General features: G+C 54.0%; 2 protein-coding genes and 2 non-coding genes across 6 annotated transcripts; 3 read left to right on the plus strand and 1 right to left on the minus strand.

Annotated features, from left to right (window-relative positions):
• The first annotated feature begins 86 nt into the window (after nucleotides 1–86).
• RPS3 (ribosomal protein S3) lies at nucleotides 87–4,607 on the plus strand. The gene is made up of 7 exons (XM_058018644.1): nucleotides 87–158; nucleotides 919–1,049; nucleotides 1,133–1,226; nucleotides 2,024–2,118; nucleotides 2,642–2,829; nucleotides 3,983–4,179; nucleotides 4,539–4,607. Exons 1-6 carry the CDS (start codon nucleotides 129–131, stop codon nucleotides 4,174–4,176), a joined length of 732 nt encoding a protein of 243 aa, XP_057874627.1. The 5' UTR covers nucleotides 87–128; the 3' UTR covers nucleotides 4,177–4,179; nucleotides 4,539–4,607.
• LOC131080762 (small nucleolar RNA SNORD15) lies at nucleotides 2,378–2,524 on the plus strand. Its single transcript, XR_009114196.1, has one exon. It is a non-coding gene; the product is annotated as a small nucleolar RNA SNORD15 (small nucleolar RNA).
• Nucleotides 3,523–3,670, plus strand: LOC131080787 (small nucleolar RNA SNORD15). Its single transcript, XR_009114219.1, has one exon. It is a non-coding gene; the product is annotated as a small nucleolar RNA SNORD15 (small nucleolar RNA).
• A 2,886-nt stretch (nucleotides 4,608–7,493) lies between the features above and the next one.
• SERPINH1 (serpin family H member 1) lies at nucleotides 7,494–13,088 on the minus strand. 3 transcript variants are annotated; one of them, XM_058018639.1, is made up of 5 exons: nucleotides 12,948–13,088; nucleotides 9,884–10,497; nucleotides 9,549–9,647; nucleotides 8,967–9,199; nucleotides 7,494–8,816 (listed from the first exon to the last, which is right to left on the minus strand). In XM_058018639.1, the coding sequence occupies exons 2-5, from the start codon at nucleotides 10,464–10,466 to the stop codon at nucleotides 8,514–8,516; spliced, it is 1,218 nt and encodes a 405-aa protein (XP_057874622.1). In that variant the 5' UTR covers nucleotides 10,467–10,497; nucleotides 12,948–13,088; the 3' UTR covers nucleotides 7,494–8,513. The 3 variants fall into 3 exon arrangements, with proteins under 3 accessions (XP_057874622.1, XP_057874623.1, XP_057874624.1); XM_058018640.1 differs by having other exon boundaries at nucleotides 9,884–10,500; XM_058018641.1 differs by lacking the exon at nucleotides 12,948–13,088 and adding an exon at nucleotides 11,562–11,706.
• Between the last annotated feature and the right edge of the window lie 107 nt (nucleotides 13,089–13,195).

The following is a 13,195-nucleotide window of genomic DNA, read 5'->3' on the forward strand; positions in this document are numbered from 1 at the left end:
AGACTACATCTCCCATGGTGCTCCGCTCACGCCCGCCGTGCAGCGGCCAGCCAATGGGGCGCGGCGGAAGGCGGATATAGCGCCGCCCTCGGGACGCGCTCGCTCCTTTCCGCCGGGCCCGGCTCATCATGGCGGTGCAGATCTCCAAGAAGCGCAAGGTGAGCGCGGCCGCACGGCTCCTCCGCGGCCGCGGGGCGCTGCCGCCCTGCCCGCGGCGGCCCCAGCAGCCGGCGGGGCGGGAGCGCGGCGGGCGGCGGCGGCGGACGGGGGAGGATGGCGGCGGATGCGGCGCGGGGCCCGGCGGGGAACATGGCGGCGGGATGGAGCGGGCGCTTCCCCATGGCCGCGCGCGGAGGTGCGGAGCCGGGAGCCGGGAATTGCGGGGTTTTCGCTTTGCTTTCCAGCGGGAAGGATTTGCGGCTGGCGGCTGCCCCGGGAGGGCACCGGGTGCTGCCTGTCCTGGGGAGCGAGGGAGGTTTGGGCTGCCAGGAGTCCCGGCAGCAGCTTCCCATGGGGCTGGGAAAGGGATGCGACCCCGGTAATTAATTCCCTTCAATTGCTCCCGAATTCCAGCGTGAGCAGTGGCTGTGGGTCAGGCAGTGCTGGGTGTAGGCTCCTGCTAGGAGCGGATTATTCCTGAGAAGTGCAGGGAAGGACGGGGGTTCCATTTTTCCTCTCTGCTGCACCCTGAGTGGGGCAGAGCACGGTGCTGGTAAAGTCGCGGTTGTGGGTTCGGTTCCTGGGCTGTTCGTGTAAAAGTTGGACTTGGTGTTCCTTGTGGGTGTCTTGCAACTGAGAGTATTCTGTGATTTCTCTCAGGGGAAGGGAAATTTGTCAGGAGAGACACTCCGAATTTGGGTAAATTGCACTCAAGTTCAGGATGTGACAAGACCTTGACTTGGTCCGTTTGTGTTTTAGTTTGTCGCTGATGGCATCTTCAAAGCGGAGCTGAACGAGTTCCTGACTCGGGAGCTGGCTGAGGATGGATACTCCGGAGTGGAGGTCCGGGTCACTCCCACCAGGACTGAGATTATCATCCTTGCCACCAGGTAACTCCAAAGCTCTCTGGGATGGCTCCAGTCTCACTCCTGGGGACACTTTTCTCACTTGTCCTGTGCTTGTTTTCCCTCAGAACTCAGAATGTCCTGGGAGAGAAGGGACGCCGCATCCGGGAGCTGACGGCTGTGGTGCAGAAGAGGTTTGGATTCCCCGAGGGAAGCGTGGAGGTAAAACTGCCTCAGGACCTGGATGGTGCAGAGGGATTTGTGGTGCCAGCATGGTGGCAGCTGAAAGGTGGTTTCAGGATGACTTGGGCCTTCTGTTACTTGGCCTCAAAAGTGCTCCTGCACTGAAATGCAAAATAAATTACAGAGAAACTGCTCTGCTGCAGAAGGATCTTTGAGAAATACAATGTAAAGTGACAAACCTTTTTTTTTTGATCCTTAATGTTAGGGGTGTTTTCCCAGGGGAAGGTTGGACTAGGATCCTTTAAAAAGTCCATGCAAGCTAAAGGATTCTGTGGTTCTATTCCATGAAATCTTGCTCTGAAACAAATCAAGGAGGGACAGGGAATGTGTGTGCTGAGGTGATGCTCATTTATTCCAGCTTGGCTGGTGCTGCTGGATCATGTTAAACAGGGAAGGGATTGTAGGATAAAGCTGCTGCCTGTATATGTGGAGGGATTAATGGGACTGAATGTAAGGAGTAGAGTAGAATGGAACTCCTGTGTTCTGCTGAAGTAAAAGTTAAATTTACTGTGAGGGTGGTGAGGAACTGCTGCAGGGTGCCCACAGAAGCTGTGGCTGCCCCTGGATCCCTGCAATCGTTCAATGCCAGGCTGGAGCAGCCCGGTCTAGTGGAGAGATCCCTGCAGTCGTTCAATGCCAGGTTGGAGCAGCCCGGTCTAGTGAGAGATCCCTGCCCCAGGCAGGGGATGAGTGGATGAGCCTCCCAAGGCCCAGCAGGCCGTGGCTGTGTGGCTGGCTGGGCGGGGCCCTGTTGTGAGTGTGCTCTGTCCCTGCAGCTCTACGCCGAGAAGGTGGCCACGAGGGGTCTGTGTGCCATCGCCCAGGCCGAGTCCCTGCGCTACAAGCTGCTGGGAGGGCTGGCTGTGCGCAGGTGAGTACAGCAGCCTGCCCTGGGGAGCGGGGCACTGCAGTGCTGTTCCCAAAAACAGCTCTCTGCAGCTGGAGGGTTTAACCCGGTAATGCTGCACTGAAACTTCAGTCCACAGTTACTTCTGTCTGGTTGGAGGTTGTGTGTGGGGCGTAAAGCTGCACGTGTTCTTTGGGAATAGATGGGTGGAGGAGTGAGGCGAGCAGCATTTCAGGCCTCGTGGCTGTGCTGTGGCTCAGGAGGCATGGCCCTGCTCTCATCCCCTCGGTGATGAGACGATGACGAGTCAGAAGCGGGTGGCTCTGGTGGCGGTGCCCTCGCGGTGTCACGTTCTGTGGCGCTGCCTGAGGCCCTCCAGCAGCAGCCTCCTGTCACCAGTGACTGATCTAGAGGCATTTGTCTGAGAAGGGATGGGAGCTGCGCTGCCAGCACACGGAGCTGAGGTTGGAATTGTGGTGGAATCCCTGCAGGGAGCCCTGTGGGTGTGGCAGAGCGGGCTCATGGCTTGGCTGTCCTCTCCCTGCAGAGCCTGCTACGGTGTCCTGCGCTTCATCATGGAGAGCGGGGCCAAGGGCTGTGAGGTCGTCGTGTCCGGCAAGCTGAGAGGGCAGAGGGCCAAGTCCATGAAGTTTGTGGATGGCTTGATGATCCACAGTGGGGACCCCGTGAATTACTACGTGGACACAGCCGTGCGCCACGTCCTACTCCGGCAGGGTGAGTGCCTGATCCCTGGGCAGCCTGGTTGGGTTCCTTCTCTAGAGCTGCAGAGACAAAACATCTCAGCTCCTGGCAGCCCGTTCCTGCAGGCTGGAGATTTCCCACTGACACCCTTGGGTTGAAACTCACGTGGTTTTAATGCACTTCTCATCTCACAGTGTTGAGTTGTGCTGCTGTGGATGCTTCAGACTCTGAAAATCCAGTTTTCTTGGGCTTTTGCAACTGAGCTCTCACTGTGGGATTTGAACATTGCATCTAAAGTAGAAGTCATTTGTGAAGGGGAAGCCGAGGGGCCTTCAGCAGCCACTGTGGTCACACCATGTATCCACTTCTCTGCTGATGGGATTTGAATGTTTCCAGTTAGAAATGTGGCTGTTGATTCTGCAGCTGCTCTCACTGTGTCCTGGGGCCTCTGGGGCTGGTGATAACTTCCAGATGAGGTTCCTGTTGCCTTGGTTTAAGAGCCCTTGGCAGTTGGGATTCTGGTTTTCCTGGCTCCTCAGGATGGGCAGAGAGAACAGGGGTGCTGCAGGTGTCAGACAGTTTTCCCAGCTAAACCTGCTTCCACTTGTTCTCCCTCCTGGTGAAAAACAAATGATTTGTGTGTGTCTTAACTGGCTTTGTGTTAATGAGTGGCAGAGCTCCTGGTGCAGGGACACCAAGCCCACCCAGAGCTGTTCCCCACCTTCCCTTCGGTGATGATACGATGACGAGTCAGAAGGGACATCCCTGTGTCACTGCAGCCTGCTCTGTGCCACGTTCTGTGGTGCTGTGCTGAGGCTGCCTTGGCCAGGCTGTCCTGCTCATTGGATGATTTAGAGGCATTTGTCTGAGAAGGGATGTTAAAAAAAAAGTGGAATTTCCTAGAAAAATGAGCTGAGGAAGAGGATAGAGTTTAAAACCAGGCTTAGAATGAGTTGAGGGTAGAACTGCAGTCAGCCAAGGCAGTGAGTTGAATAACTTTGGATATCCAACTTTAGGTTGCCTGGATTTACAACACTGATTGAAAGTCACAGTAATTCGATTTTTAAGCTGTAGCATGTGTGTGTTACAGTGTTGTCAGCAGATCTCCAATGTGCAGAAGTATTTTGTAACCTTGGTGCTCATCTCTTGATCTATTTTGTCTCCCTTGTCCTGTCACTCTCTGCAGGAGTACTGGGAATCAAAGTAAAGATTATGTTGCCTTGGGACCCCAGTGGAAAGATTGGCCCCAAAAAGCCTCTGCCAGACCACGTCAGCATCGTGGAACCCAAAGAAGAGATCCTGCCCACCACCCCCATTTCAGAGCAGAAAGGTGGCAAACCAGAGCAGCCAGCCATGCCTCAGCCAGTGCCCACTGCCTGAGGGGTAAGTGCCTGGGAGCAGGGAGGGAGATGTGCTGAGGATCCATGCAGAAAAGGTTTCAGGCCACCAAAAACACAAAGCTGGGGTTTTGGGAAGGCAAGCTGCTGTGTTGTGGACCAGGGTTGGGCTTCAGCATTGCACTGGGTGAAGGATTCAAGACATGTGTCAGTGCAGCTCAGAACACTCCAAGTCTATCATGGAATCTGGCAAGATCTGCCTCAGTGGGAACAATGGGGATCATTGGCCAAAATGAGAAATGCAGTTTAATTGGAAGGCTTGGTTTGTTCTTTGTTTGGGACAGGATGGTGGTTGTGGAAAAGAGTTTGCCCCCAGCTCACTGAGTGTTTTGTTTCTCGTTGTAGGGTTTGTAACATCTGCAACCAGAAGCTTGTCTGTCCTGACAACATCTCTTAATAAAATCACAAAAGGCAGTGTTTGTGAAGGTGCCTTTTCTTTTTGGTTTTTTTTTTTTCCTTTTTATTTTCTCAAGATGTGCTCCAGGAAGACCTTGCTCCCACCTTTGGTGTGGAAGGAATTCTGTTGCTGTGTTCCCCTTCTGGAATGACCTTCACCAGATGCTGATGCAAAGAAAGTGGGAATAAAGCACTGATACCTGTGATGGGTAGAGCTGGAGCAGCAGTCCCGTGTGCAGAGGGTCATGAGTAACACATTCCGTGGAGGCCTGGTGGCTGATCCCTCCATCCCAGTCCCTCATCCAGTGCTTCCAGGAGGGGGAGCCTTTCTGGCAGTGTCCAGGCCAGTGCAGCTCCTGTCAGGGTCAGGTACCTTTGGGTGTGGGCTTGTGGGGTCAGAGCAAAAGTGACACCCAGGATTTCAAACCTTCTGTCCTGACCTGCAAGGTGGGAATGTCTGGTGGAAGTTTGGTGCAGGAATGGGAAGAGAGGCACAATCATAGGAGATAATGTATGTGCAGGATCGAGGAGTTTCGATTTTGAGGGATTCAAAGCCTGTTTGTTGTTTAGGACTAGCTGTTACATCCACATTTCTGTTTTTAGGAGGTTGCTCTGCAGGAATTAGGCAGTCAGGTTAGGATCTGGAATTTTGAACTGGTCTGTCTAGGGAGCCTTGGCCTTGCTGTTCCCAGCCTCTCTGGGAGTCTGGTTGAGTTTCAGAAACAAGATGTGCCTTCTTGGAGTGTCAGTGATTGCAGGTTTCTCTGAAACCATTCAGTGCAAAGATTTAAATAGTTAATACAAATATTAGACTAATGCCAACATTAATTTTTAAATCAAATTTGAAATTATCTGAAAATATAAAATATGACAACACAGCTCTGTCAGACCGTAGGAGCAGGAAATGTGTGAAAGTGGGGAGATCTGAAGCAATAAAAGTCACACCTGGTTTTGCATGTTGTCTCTAAATTCTTACACACACTATGTGGTGGATGGTGATGGTTAGAAACCTCTCCTGCTGCCTCCCAGGGAGGGCTGGATTTTTGGGAGATTGTTCCACTTCTTCCTCATGAAGACCTCTCCAACCTTGTCCATTACCCTGTTAATTTCACAGTGCTAATCACTGCTAGAGTCAAGAGCTGTGCAAGTAATGGGAAAGAAAAGGCTCCAGGGAGAACTCAGAGCCCTTGCAGGGCCTGGAGGGGCTCCAGGAGAGCTGGAGAGGACTTTGGACAAGGATGGAGGGATAGGACACAGGGAATGGCTCCCACTGCCAGAGGGCAGGGATGGATGGGATAGTGGGAAGGAATTGTTCCTGTGAAGGTGGTGAGGCCCTGGCACAGGGTGCCCAGAGAAGCTGTGGCTCCAAGTGTGAACTGAACACCTTTTCCAACTGTTTTGGCTGGAATTACCACCTCTCTGAGCTGTTCAGAGAAGCTCCAAAAGAGAAGGGAACTCACTCAGTTCCCTGTGTCTTTTGGGTGCTTCCCTTGGACAAAAGCCCTGGAAGATGAGCTGGGGGTGGTATGAACTCAGGAACTCTGGGAAACTTTTAACTTATTTTCAATATTGCTATTCCAGGGTGATGTGTTCCTGCTGTGGTTGCTGCTGGAGATGGCTTCAGTAATTGCAATTTAGTGAAAATGAGGAAGCATGTGGTGATTTTCCAGTGTGGGAGGAGCTGCACAGGGATGTGTGTGCTTGCCCAGGCCCGGGGGAAAGGGGACATGGCTGTGCCTTTTAGCTTGTGTGGGAGAACATGGATTAGCAGGGTCTGCCAGTGCTGGATTTTCCACCTGGGAAAGGTATCTTTAGCCTGCAGTTTTTTCCTCTGTTTCCCCAGAGTGGATCCCAGCTGGAGGAGCTTTGGCATGGAGAGTCAGCAGGGCTGGTCCCTGTGGCTGACAGCTCAGTTTTTATTCTGCTAAACGGCCCAGCAGGACAGGGCAATTGGTCCTTTACCTGTGGAGCATTTAAGATGTTGGATATTTGCAGTTTCAGGAGAACAGAGCAAATGGAAAAGCTGCTAAGAGCATTCCTTTCTCATGATTGATGTGCTATAGGAATTCATCTTTAGGAATTCATCTTTTTTAATTCCTATAATTCATTTTAGGAGTTGATCTCATTGAGTAATTTTTGTCCATAGTTGCCACTTTAGGATGTCTTGGATTGAAGGATTGCAAGGAACCTTCCTTAGTTTATTTTGCTCTGCAAGGGACTCCATCTGCCAGGGCTTCATTGAAAAAGTTTTATTGCAAAATTACACAACTGTCACTGTGTGGTACAAGAACAGACAATAAAAGCCATCAGACACCTGCATCCACATGATGCAAATTATTCACAATATCCCACAGTGTGTTCTTGCCTTGCCCACCCCTTCCACCCCCCAGCCCAGCCTCCAGAACGTTCTGTGTGTGGCTTCAGTGCACTGCATCACCTGCAAGTGTCCCACATTTGGGGACACACCTGGCATTGCCTCCTGCCTCCCAGCACCTGGGAATATGCAGTATTGGGCTTCTGTGGCAGCAGGGAAAATTGGCAGGGACATAAAGCAAAGCCTTGTAGGTGCTCCATGCTGGTTTCAGGGAGCTGGCAGTTCCATTGGGATGCATGGATTTCCCTCATTTCCATAATTTCTGTTTGCCTCATGGTGTCTCTCAGTGCGTGGCAAGTGCTGCAATGCTCCTGGGATACATCAGCTCCTTTAAATAGTACTGACCTGATGATACCCCTTGAAGAGAAGTTAGGAATAGCCTGGATCAGGCTGTGAAACCTGCTAATTGTCAGACATAAATATAACTATAAATACCTTAGTTTTTCAGGGTCCCCTTATTCAGGTCAGCAGACAGGGAGCTAAAGTACCATGGAGCTTCAGCAGAGCATAATTAGGAAGTCAGGTAATGGCAGCTTTAAAGCTTTGTGTTTAATTAAGCAAGAAAGTGGAGGTGAACGTGATCCCACCTCCCTGTGAGAAGCCAGCCAGGAGTGCCTTGGGTCAGCCCCACAGGGAGCTGACTGGAGCCAGCTCTGGGAGAGCCCTGGCAGTGGAATGGAGTCTTTGCCAGCCCTACAGGCTGATGCAGAGCATTTCCAAGAGAAGTGAGTTCTCTGCCTGGTACAACTGCCTGTTTCATTACAGCTCTTGCCCCCTCAGTGATCCCAAGGGGTGGAGTGTTGAAGGAGCCACAGGTTACTCTTTCTAGAAACCCAGGCTGTGCTTTGGGCTCTCCCTGACATCCCAAAGCCCCTTAGTTCTCCATGAAGTGTTGATCCAAGCTGCTCTTGGCTTTGATGCTCTCCCTAAGGAGCTCTTGTGATTGAAGCATCGAGGGCAGAGCACAGGGTTAGGCTGCAGGACAGAAGGACACAATTCCATACAATCTCCATTCTCCTGTGCTGCCTCCTGCCCTGCTCCAGGGCCCTGCAGGGGCTGGACTGCACAGCTGGCCCTTGAAGCTCTGTTACACACCCCTGGAGAGAGAAGAGAGAAGCAGGACCAGCTCTAGAGCGGTGCCACGGGGCACGCAAGCAGGAGAAAAGCGGCAGCGGTAAGCGTGCAGTGGGGTGGAAGCGTTTGGGATGGGAGGGTGGTGCCTTGGCAGGGCTGGTGGAGCAGCAAGGAGCTGAGCAGGAGGCTTAACCAGTGCAGGGAGGAGCTCAGCTTCAACCTGGCCACCTCAGCTGACTCCCGGTGACCCTCTGGTGCCAGGCTCCCCTGCTCCTCGCTGGAGGTGGGTTTGTGCAATCTGGATCGTGGGGTGAGGTAAAGTGTATGCTGGTTTCTCCTCACAATGCACCCTGGTCTGAATAGCACCCATGGTTCGAGAAGGATACAAAATAGTGTTTCCCGTTTGTCAAAATGCCCCCCTAAAAACACACAAACCAAAGCTCTGGGAAAAAACAACCCAACCAAAACAAACCCAACTACAACTCGTCGCGCATCTTGTCGCCTTTGGGCCTCACGAGCCTGCCGATGAAGAGGATGGAGTTGGTTTTAGTGTCCTTGATCATGAAGATGAAGGGGTGGTCAGCGTAGAAGAGTTTGGGGTTCCTCATCTCCTCTCGGCCGTAGATGTCGGCGTCGTAGGGGTTCCCTTCCGTGTCCCACTCCAGAGCCGCGGCGTGGAACACGTTGGACAGGTAAAGGTCTTTCTTGCCAGAGATCTTGGACAAGTCAGCCTTGGTTTTGTCAATGGCTTCTGTCAGGCCCAGACCACCCAGGTGTTTCTAGGAGGAGACAAGAGGTCAGCAACCCTCCCGGAGATGACACAGTGCAAGAGGGAAGAGGGGCAGCAGGCATGGACAGCCCACCATCCCACTGTCTGTTCTCCCATCCCAAAGAAGTGCAAGGCCCAGCTGTTTAAGGACCCCCTTTACCTGCAGGTCATGGCTGACTTCCAGGACCACTTTTGGCAGCGAGATGGCCACTGATCTCTTCTTCATCTTGCTAGTCCATGTCTTGAGCTGCTCCTTGTTCAGCAGTTTCTCCACTCTCTCCAGAGGCTCCACGTGGTTTGGCATGATGAAGATCATGCTGGAGAGCTTGTGAGCCAGTGGCATCTCTACCACCTGGAGCTTCTCTGCCTCATCATCGTAGTAATTGTAGAGACCTTAAAACCAGAAGAAGGGAGCAGTGAGATGTGGAGCAAAGTGAATTCAGCCTGGACTTTCCCTGACCAGGAAGGGAAGTGAGTTTGGACACCCTTTTGGGAAGTGGCCCAGCATTATTGGAATTGGCTGTGGCTGACATTTGTGTAATGAGCCAGGATTTGTTCCCAACAGCCAAGCAGCTCATAGTAAACATGGATTCTTTGTTCACAGGGAGACTGAATCGGTAAAACAAACACTTCCCCACTTTGTTTTCTCTCATGAGGCAAAACAATCTTGGAAGCAGCTGGTGGAAATCTGGCTAAGGGAGAACAATGATCCTAACTGCAGTTGTGGAGGTTTCCCACTCACCTGTGCGGTGCATCATGGGCACGCCTACGGTGTAGGAACGGGTCACCATGAAGCCACGGTTGTCCACCATCTTATGATGGAACTTCTCATCCCAGTGAGCTGCAGGAGAGAGAGGAACACAGCTTGTAAGAAAAGGGAGTGTGCAATAAGTCCACGCAGTTCCCAACCACTGACAAAGAGCTGCCTCCAGTGGGCCTAGGATTTGTCCACCTTCCCTTGGGGCTGGTGGATGATTTTTAAGGCCCCTCCCAACCCAACCCAAACCATTCCATGATTCTGTGTTGGCTCAGGGCAGGTTTTGGGTCCCTCATACAGGAACCGAAGGTAGAACTTACGCTTGAAGAACATGGCATTGACGATCAGGGCCCCATCAGTTTTCTCCACATCTTTGGTGACCTCTGGGAGTTTCCCATCCGTGGTCTGTGCTGCCCACTCGTTGATGGACTTGAGGGCGCTCCTCTTGTCTCGGAAGTTGATCTTGGAGTGCTCGTAGTTGTAGTGCTTCTTGCTGTTCTTGACGAAGTCCTCGGTGAAGGTGATGGAGGCGGGCCCGTAGAGGCGGTTGCCGATCTTCCAGGTGACGTTGCGGGCGGTGCTGTTGCTGACCTCGCTGAGCAGCTCGGCCAGCCCGCTGTGCACGTACTCGTCGTTCAGCTTGTCCGCGCTCAGCACCGCCTTGGCCTGCGACGCCGTTGTGGCCTTGCCCCCCAGCGACACCAGCCCCAGGGACGAGGCCACCACCACGGGGGACAGCAGGATGTTCTCCATGTCCTTGTCTTTGGCCATGGCGTGGTAGAGGTTGAAGGCCAGCGTGGTGCTGCGCTCGGCCAGCGTGGTGGCCTTGTCGCTCAGCTTCCTGTCCTCCGAGGGCACGGCCGCCGCGAGGCCCAGGAGGGCCAGCCCCACGATCATCCACATGGCTTCAGCAGCACCCGGCACCTCACAGCACCTGCTGGGCAACAAAGTGCACCATCAGCATGGGCCAGAGCCTTCCTGGGGCATCCAGAGTTCCCAGGGGCTCTCCAGAGAAACCCACTCCTTGTTCCAGTGACAGTGACATTGCCCCAGCGCTTCATTGGGGTGCAGCCATCCCAAGTCCACCCTGAGCAACAATTCATCTTCAGGAGTGCAGCTGCACCCTGGCAAGCAGAGCCTGTGCATTTGGAATGAAAGCTTCCTTCCTACATGGCTTCCCTATATTCCAATGTTAATGTACAGGGAATGGTTTAAGGAAGGGTCAGGGAATGTAAGCCACAGGTATTTCTCATGTGATCTGCACAGGGCAAGGGGGAATGGCTTTAAAGTGAAATAAGACAGGTTTTGACTGGACATTAGTAAGAATTTCTTCCCTGTGAGGGTGGTGAGGCCCTGGCACAGGGTGCCCAGAGAAGCTGTGGCTGTCCCTGGATCCCTGGCAGTGTCCAAGGCCAAGCTGGATGGGGCTTGGGGCAACCTGGGATAGGAGAAGGTGTCCCTGATGCCCATGGCAAGTGGGGGAAAAAGTAATCTTTAAACCCAACCATTCCATGATTCTGTTCCCAGAGCTGGAGAAACCTCTCCCCTGATCAGGAAAAGCTGAAAATTTTTGGTGCTGCCCCTTGATCCAAGGGCTGTTGCAGGCCCTGCATGGCAAGGACCGTCCTCTCTGGGGACCCCGGCCTGGGCCCCAAACCCTCGCATTCCTTGGCACTAGATGGAGCACGTGAGCTTCCAGCAAAGCCAGAGCAGCCCTGGAGAAGGTCCTGCACTGTCTGATCAGCTCTGTTCGGCTTTGCTTCGCCTGTCCAGCCCTGCCAGGGAGCTACTGGGGCAGAGGGAGATGGAGGAACCTCATTTTCCCCAGCAGAGCCTTCAGTTCGTGCCTGAGGTGGGTGGCTCTCATCCCAACGCAGGTGAACCCACCCCAGCAAGGGCTCTGAGCCCCGAGCTTCTGGTCTAAGTGCCTGGAAGCCCTTTGGGGCTCATCCCCCCTGGCCCCACAGCTCCCCTCCCTCCTGCCTTCACTCAGCAAACCTTCCTGCTGGCAGCTCCTCCGGCCTTTAATTCCCCCTGCAGCTCTGGGGACTTTCTCCTCCACAGGAACCTTGGCTACACCGCAGCCCTGTTCCTTGGCGCTCCTCTGCTCCCACCCTGCTCCAGCCCAGCCTTAGGGGCTGTCCCTGGCCTGGGAGGCAGGGAAAGGCTGCAGCAGGGTTAAAGCATTCCCAGCAGGGTTAAAGCACTCCCAGCAGGAAGCGAGGGGCCCGCTGGGATTACACAGGGAAGGAAACACGCAGCACGTAGCCCCAGGCAAGGAGAGTGCGCAGTTCCACCAGGACCCTTTGCCAGAGTGGGAATTACAACCTAAAATCCTTTAAAGGGAGGAGCCATCCTGCCTGCCCCAAGAGCAAACAGGCTCAAAACTGCCCTCAACATTCTTTTTAAAGTGCAGCCAGGGTGACAAACATTGGAAGTGTGAGGAGGTTCCTTCTGGTTTTCTATTTCCCGTTTATTTCTAAGGATACCTTGAAACTGTTTCATAGTGAGGTCAACGTTTGCCTTTTTCTTTCTGAAAGAAAACAGATACATGGAGTAGTTCTCTTGGTAGCAGGGGGTGGCCTGCACTGCTTCATCCTCAGCTTAAAAAAAGGTTCATGACTTCAGGGCTGGGTGGCAGATTTGGGCTCCGCTGAGTCACACAGCCTGAGATGGAGAAATTTTGCCCATTCTTGGCTTCTGGGTGAATTCAGAGCCCGTGGTGGAAATGGAGGGAATGTGGGGAATGCACAGGCAGCACCATCCTGTGCTGTGCTCCCACAGCGAGGGGACGCCCAGTGCCAGCGTGGCATTGCTCAGCCCTCCCTGCGGCTGCCGGGACCCCTTTCCTGGCGGGATGGGATTTCTCCCAGGAGCAGGCAGAGCTGCAGGGCACAGGACTGCTGGCAAAGGCCATTTCCGTGTCACCTGAGGGATGTGGCACTTGGTTAAGGCAGCAGGAGCAGGGTCGGGCCGTGCTGTGCAGGGAGGGCTCTCGTTCTGCGCTGGGATGGTGCCCAGGGTCCTGCAGGCTCCCAGGCTGAGCCTGAGCGGAGCTGGAGGATTTCACTCCCTTATCCCCCTTTTCTTTTTCCTCATTTTCTGAAAGCTTTTCCCGCAGCTTCACTGGGACCACCTCTTGCAAACTGGAGGCGATTGGGGGATTTTCTAATGCTTTTCCTCAAAAACCCAGAGCCAGCTCATGGGGCAGTCTGTACCCCTATCCCACTGCAGCCTACCCCCATGCACCCCTTCTCCCATGCCATAACCCTCCCTCTGATTTTCTTTTTTTGCCGACCAGGAGGCTGCAGGACCCCAGAACCCCCCTGGCCCTGCTGCGACCTCAGCTCGGTGCCCACCCGGTCCCCCGGGTCCCCCCCTTACCTGCGGGGTCGGGACACGGCTTTGCTCGGCTCCCTGTGCACCTCCCGGTCCTGCGGAGGGGGTATATAAGGGGCCGGGGAGAAACTTCTGGAAACTTGGGAAAACCCTCTCAAAAATGCTGGGGAGGGAGAGGAAGGGGAGGATCCGTGCCGGCTCTCTCGCGGCCGCCGCCAATGGCAGGGAATGCCGGCCCCGCGCCGCCCAAGGGGGGTCGGCAGGGATGGGGGATGCGCCTTCCCTGCTCCGGC

The sequence above is a fragment of the Melospiza georgiana genome, chromosome 2 (assembly GCF_028018845.1).
Source record: "Melospiza georgiana isolate bMelGeo1 chromosome 2, bMelGeo1.pri, whole genome shotgun sequence".
Classification (NCBI taxonomy): domain Eukaryota; kingdom Metazoa; phylum Chordata; class Aves; order Passeriformes; family Passerellidae; genus Melospiza; species Melospiza georgiana.

Coding starts and splice junctions, on each gene's coding strand:
- RPS3 (XM_058018644.1), top strand. CDS start 129: ATGGCGGTGCAGATCTCCAAGAAGCGCAAG. Junction 1,227..2,023: donor TCCCCGAGGGAAGCGTGGAG/GTAAAACTGCCT, acceptor CTGTCCCTGCAG/CTCTACGCCGAGAAGGTGGC. Junction 2,830..3,982: donor CCACGTCCTACTCCGGCAGG/GTGAGTGCCTGA, acceptor CACTCTCTGCAG/GAGTACTGGGAATCAAAGTA.
- SERPINH1 (XM_058018639.1), bottom strand. CDS start 10,466: ATGTGGATGATCGTGGGGCTGGCCCTCCTGGGCCTCGCGGCGGCCGTG. Junction 9,200..9,548: donor GCCCATGATGCACCGCACAG/GTGAGTGGGAAA, acceptor TCTGGTTTTAAG/GTCTCTACAATTACTACGAT. Junction 8,817..8,966: donor AAGTCAGCCATGACCTGCAG/GTAAAGGGGGTC, acceptor GTCTCCTCCTAG/AAACACCTGGGTGGTCTGGG.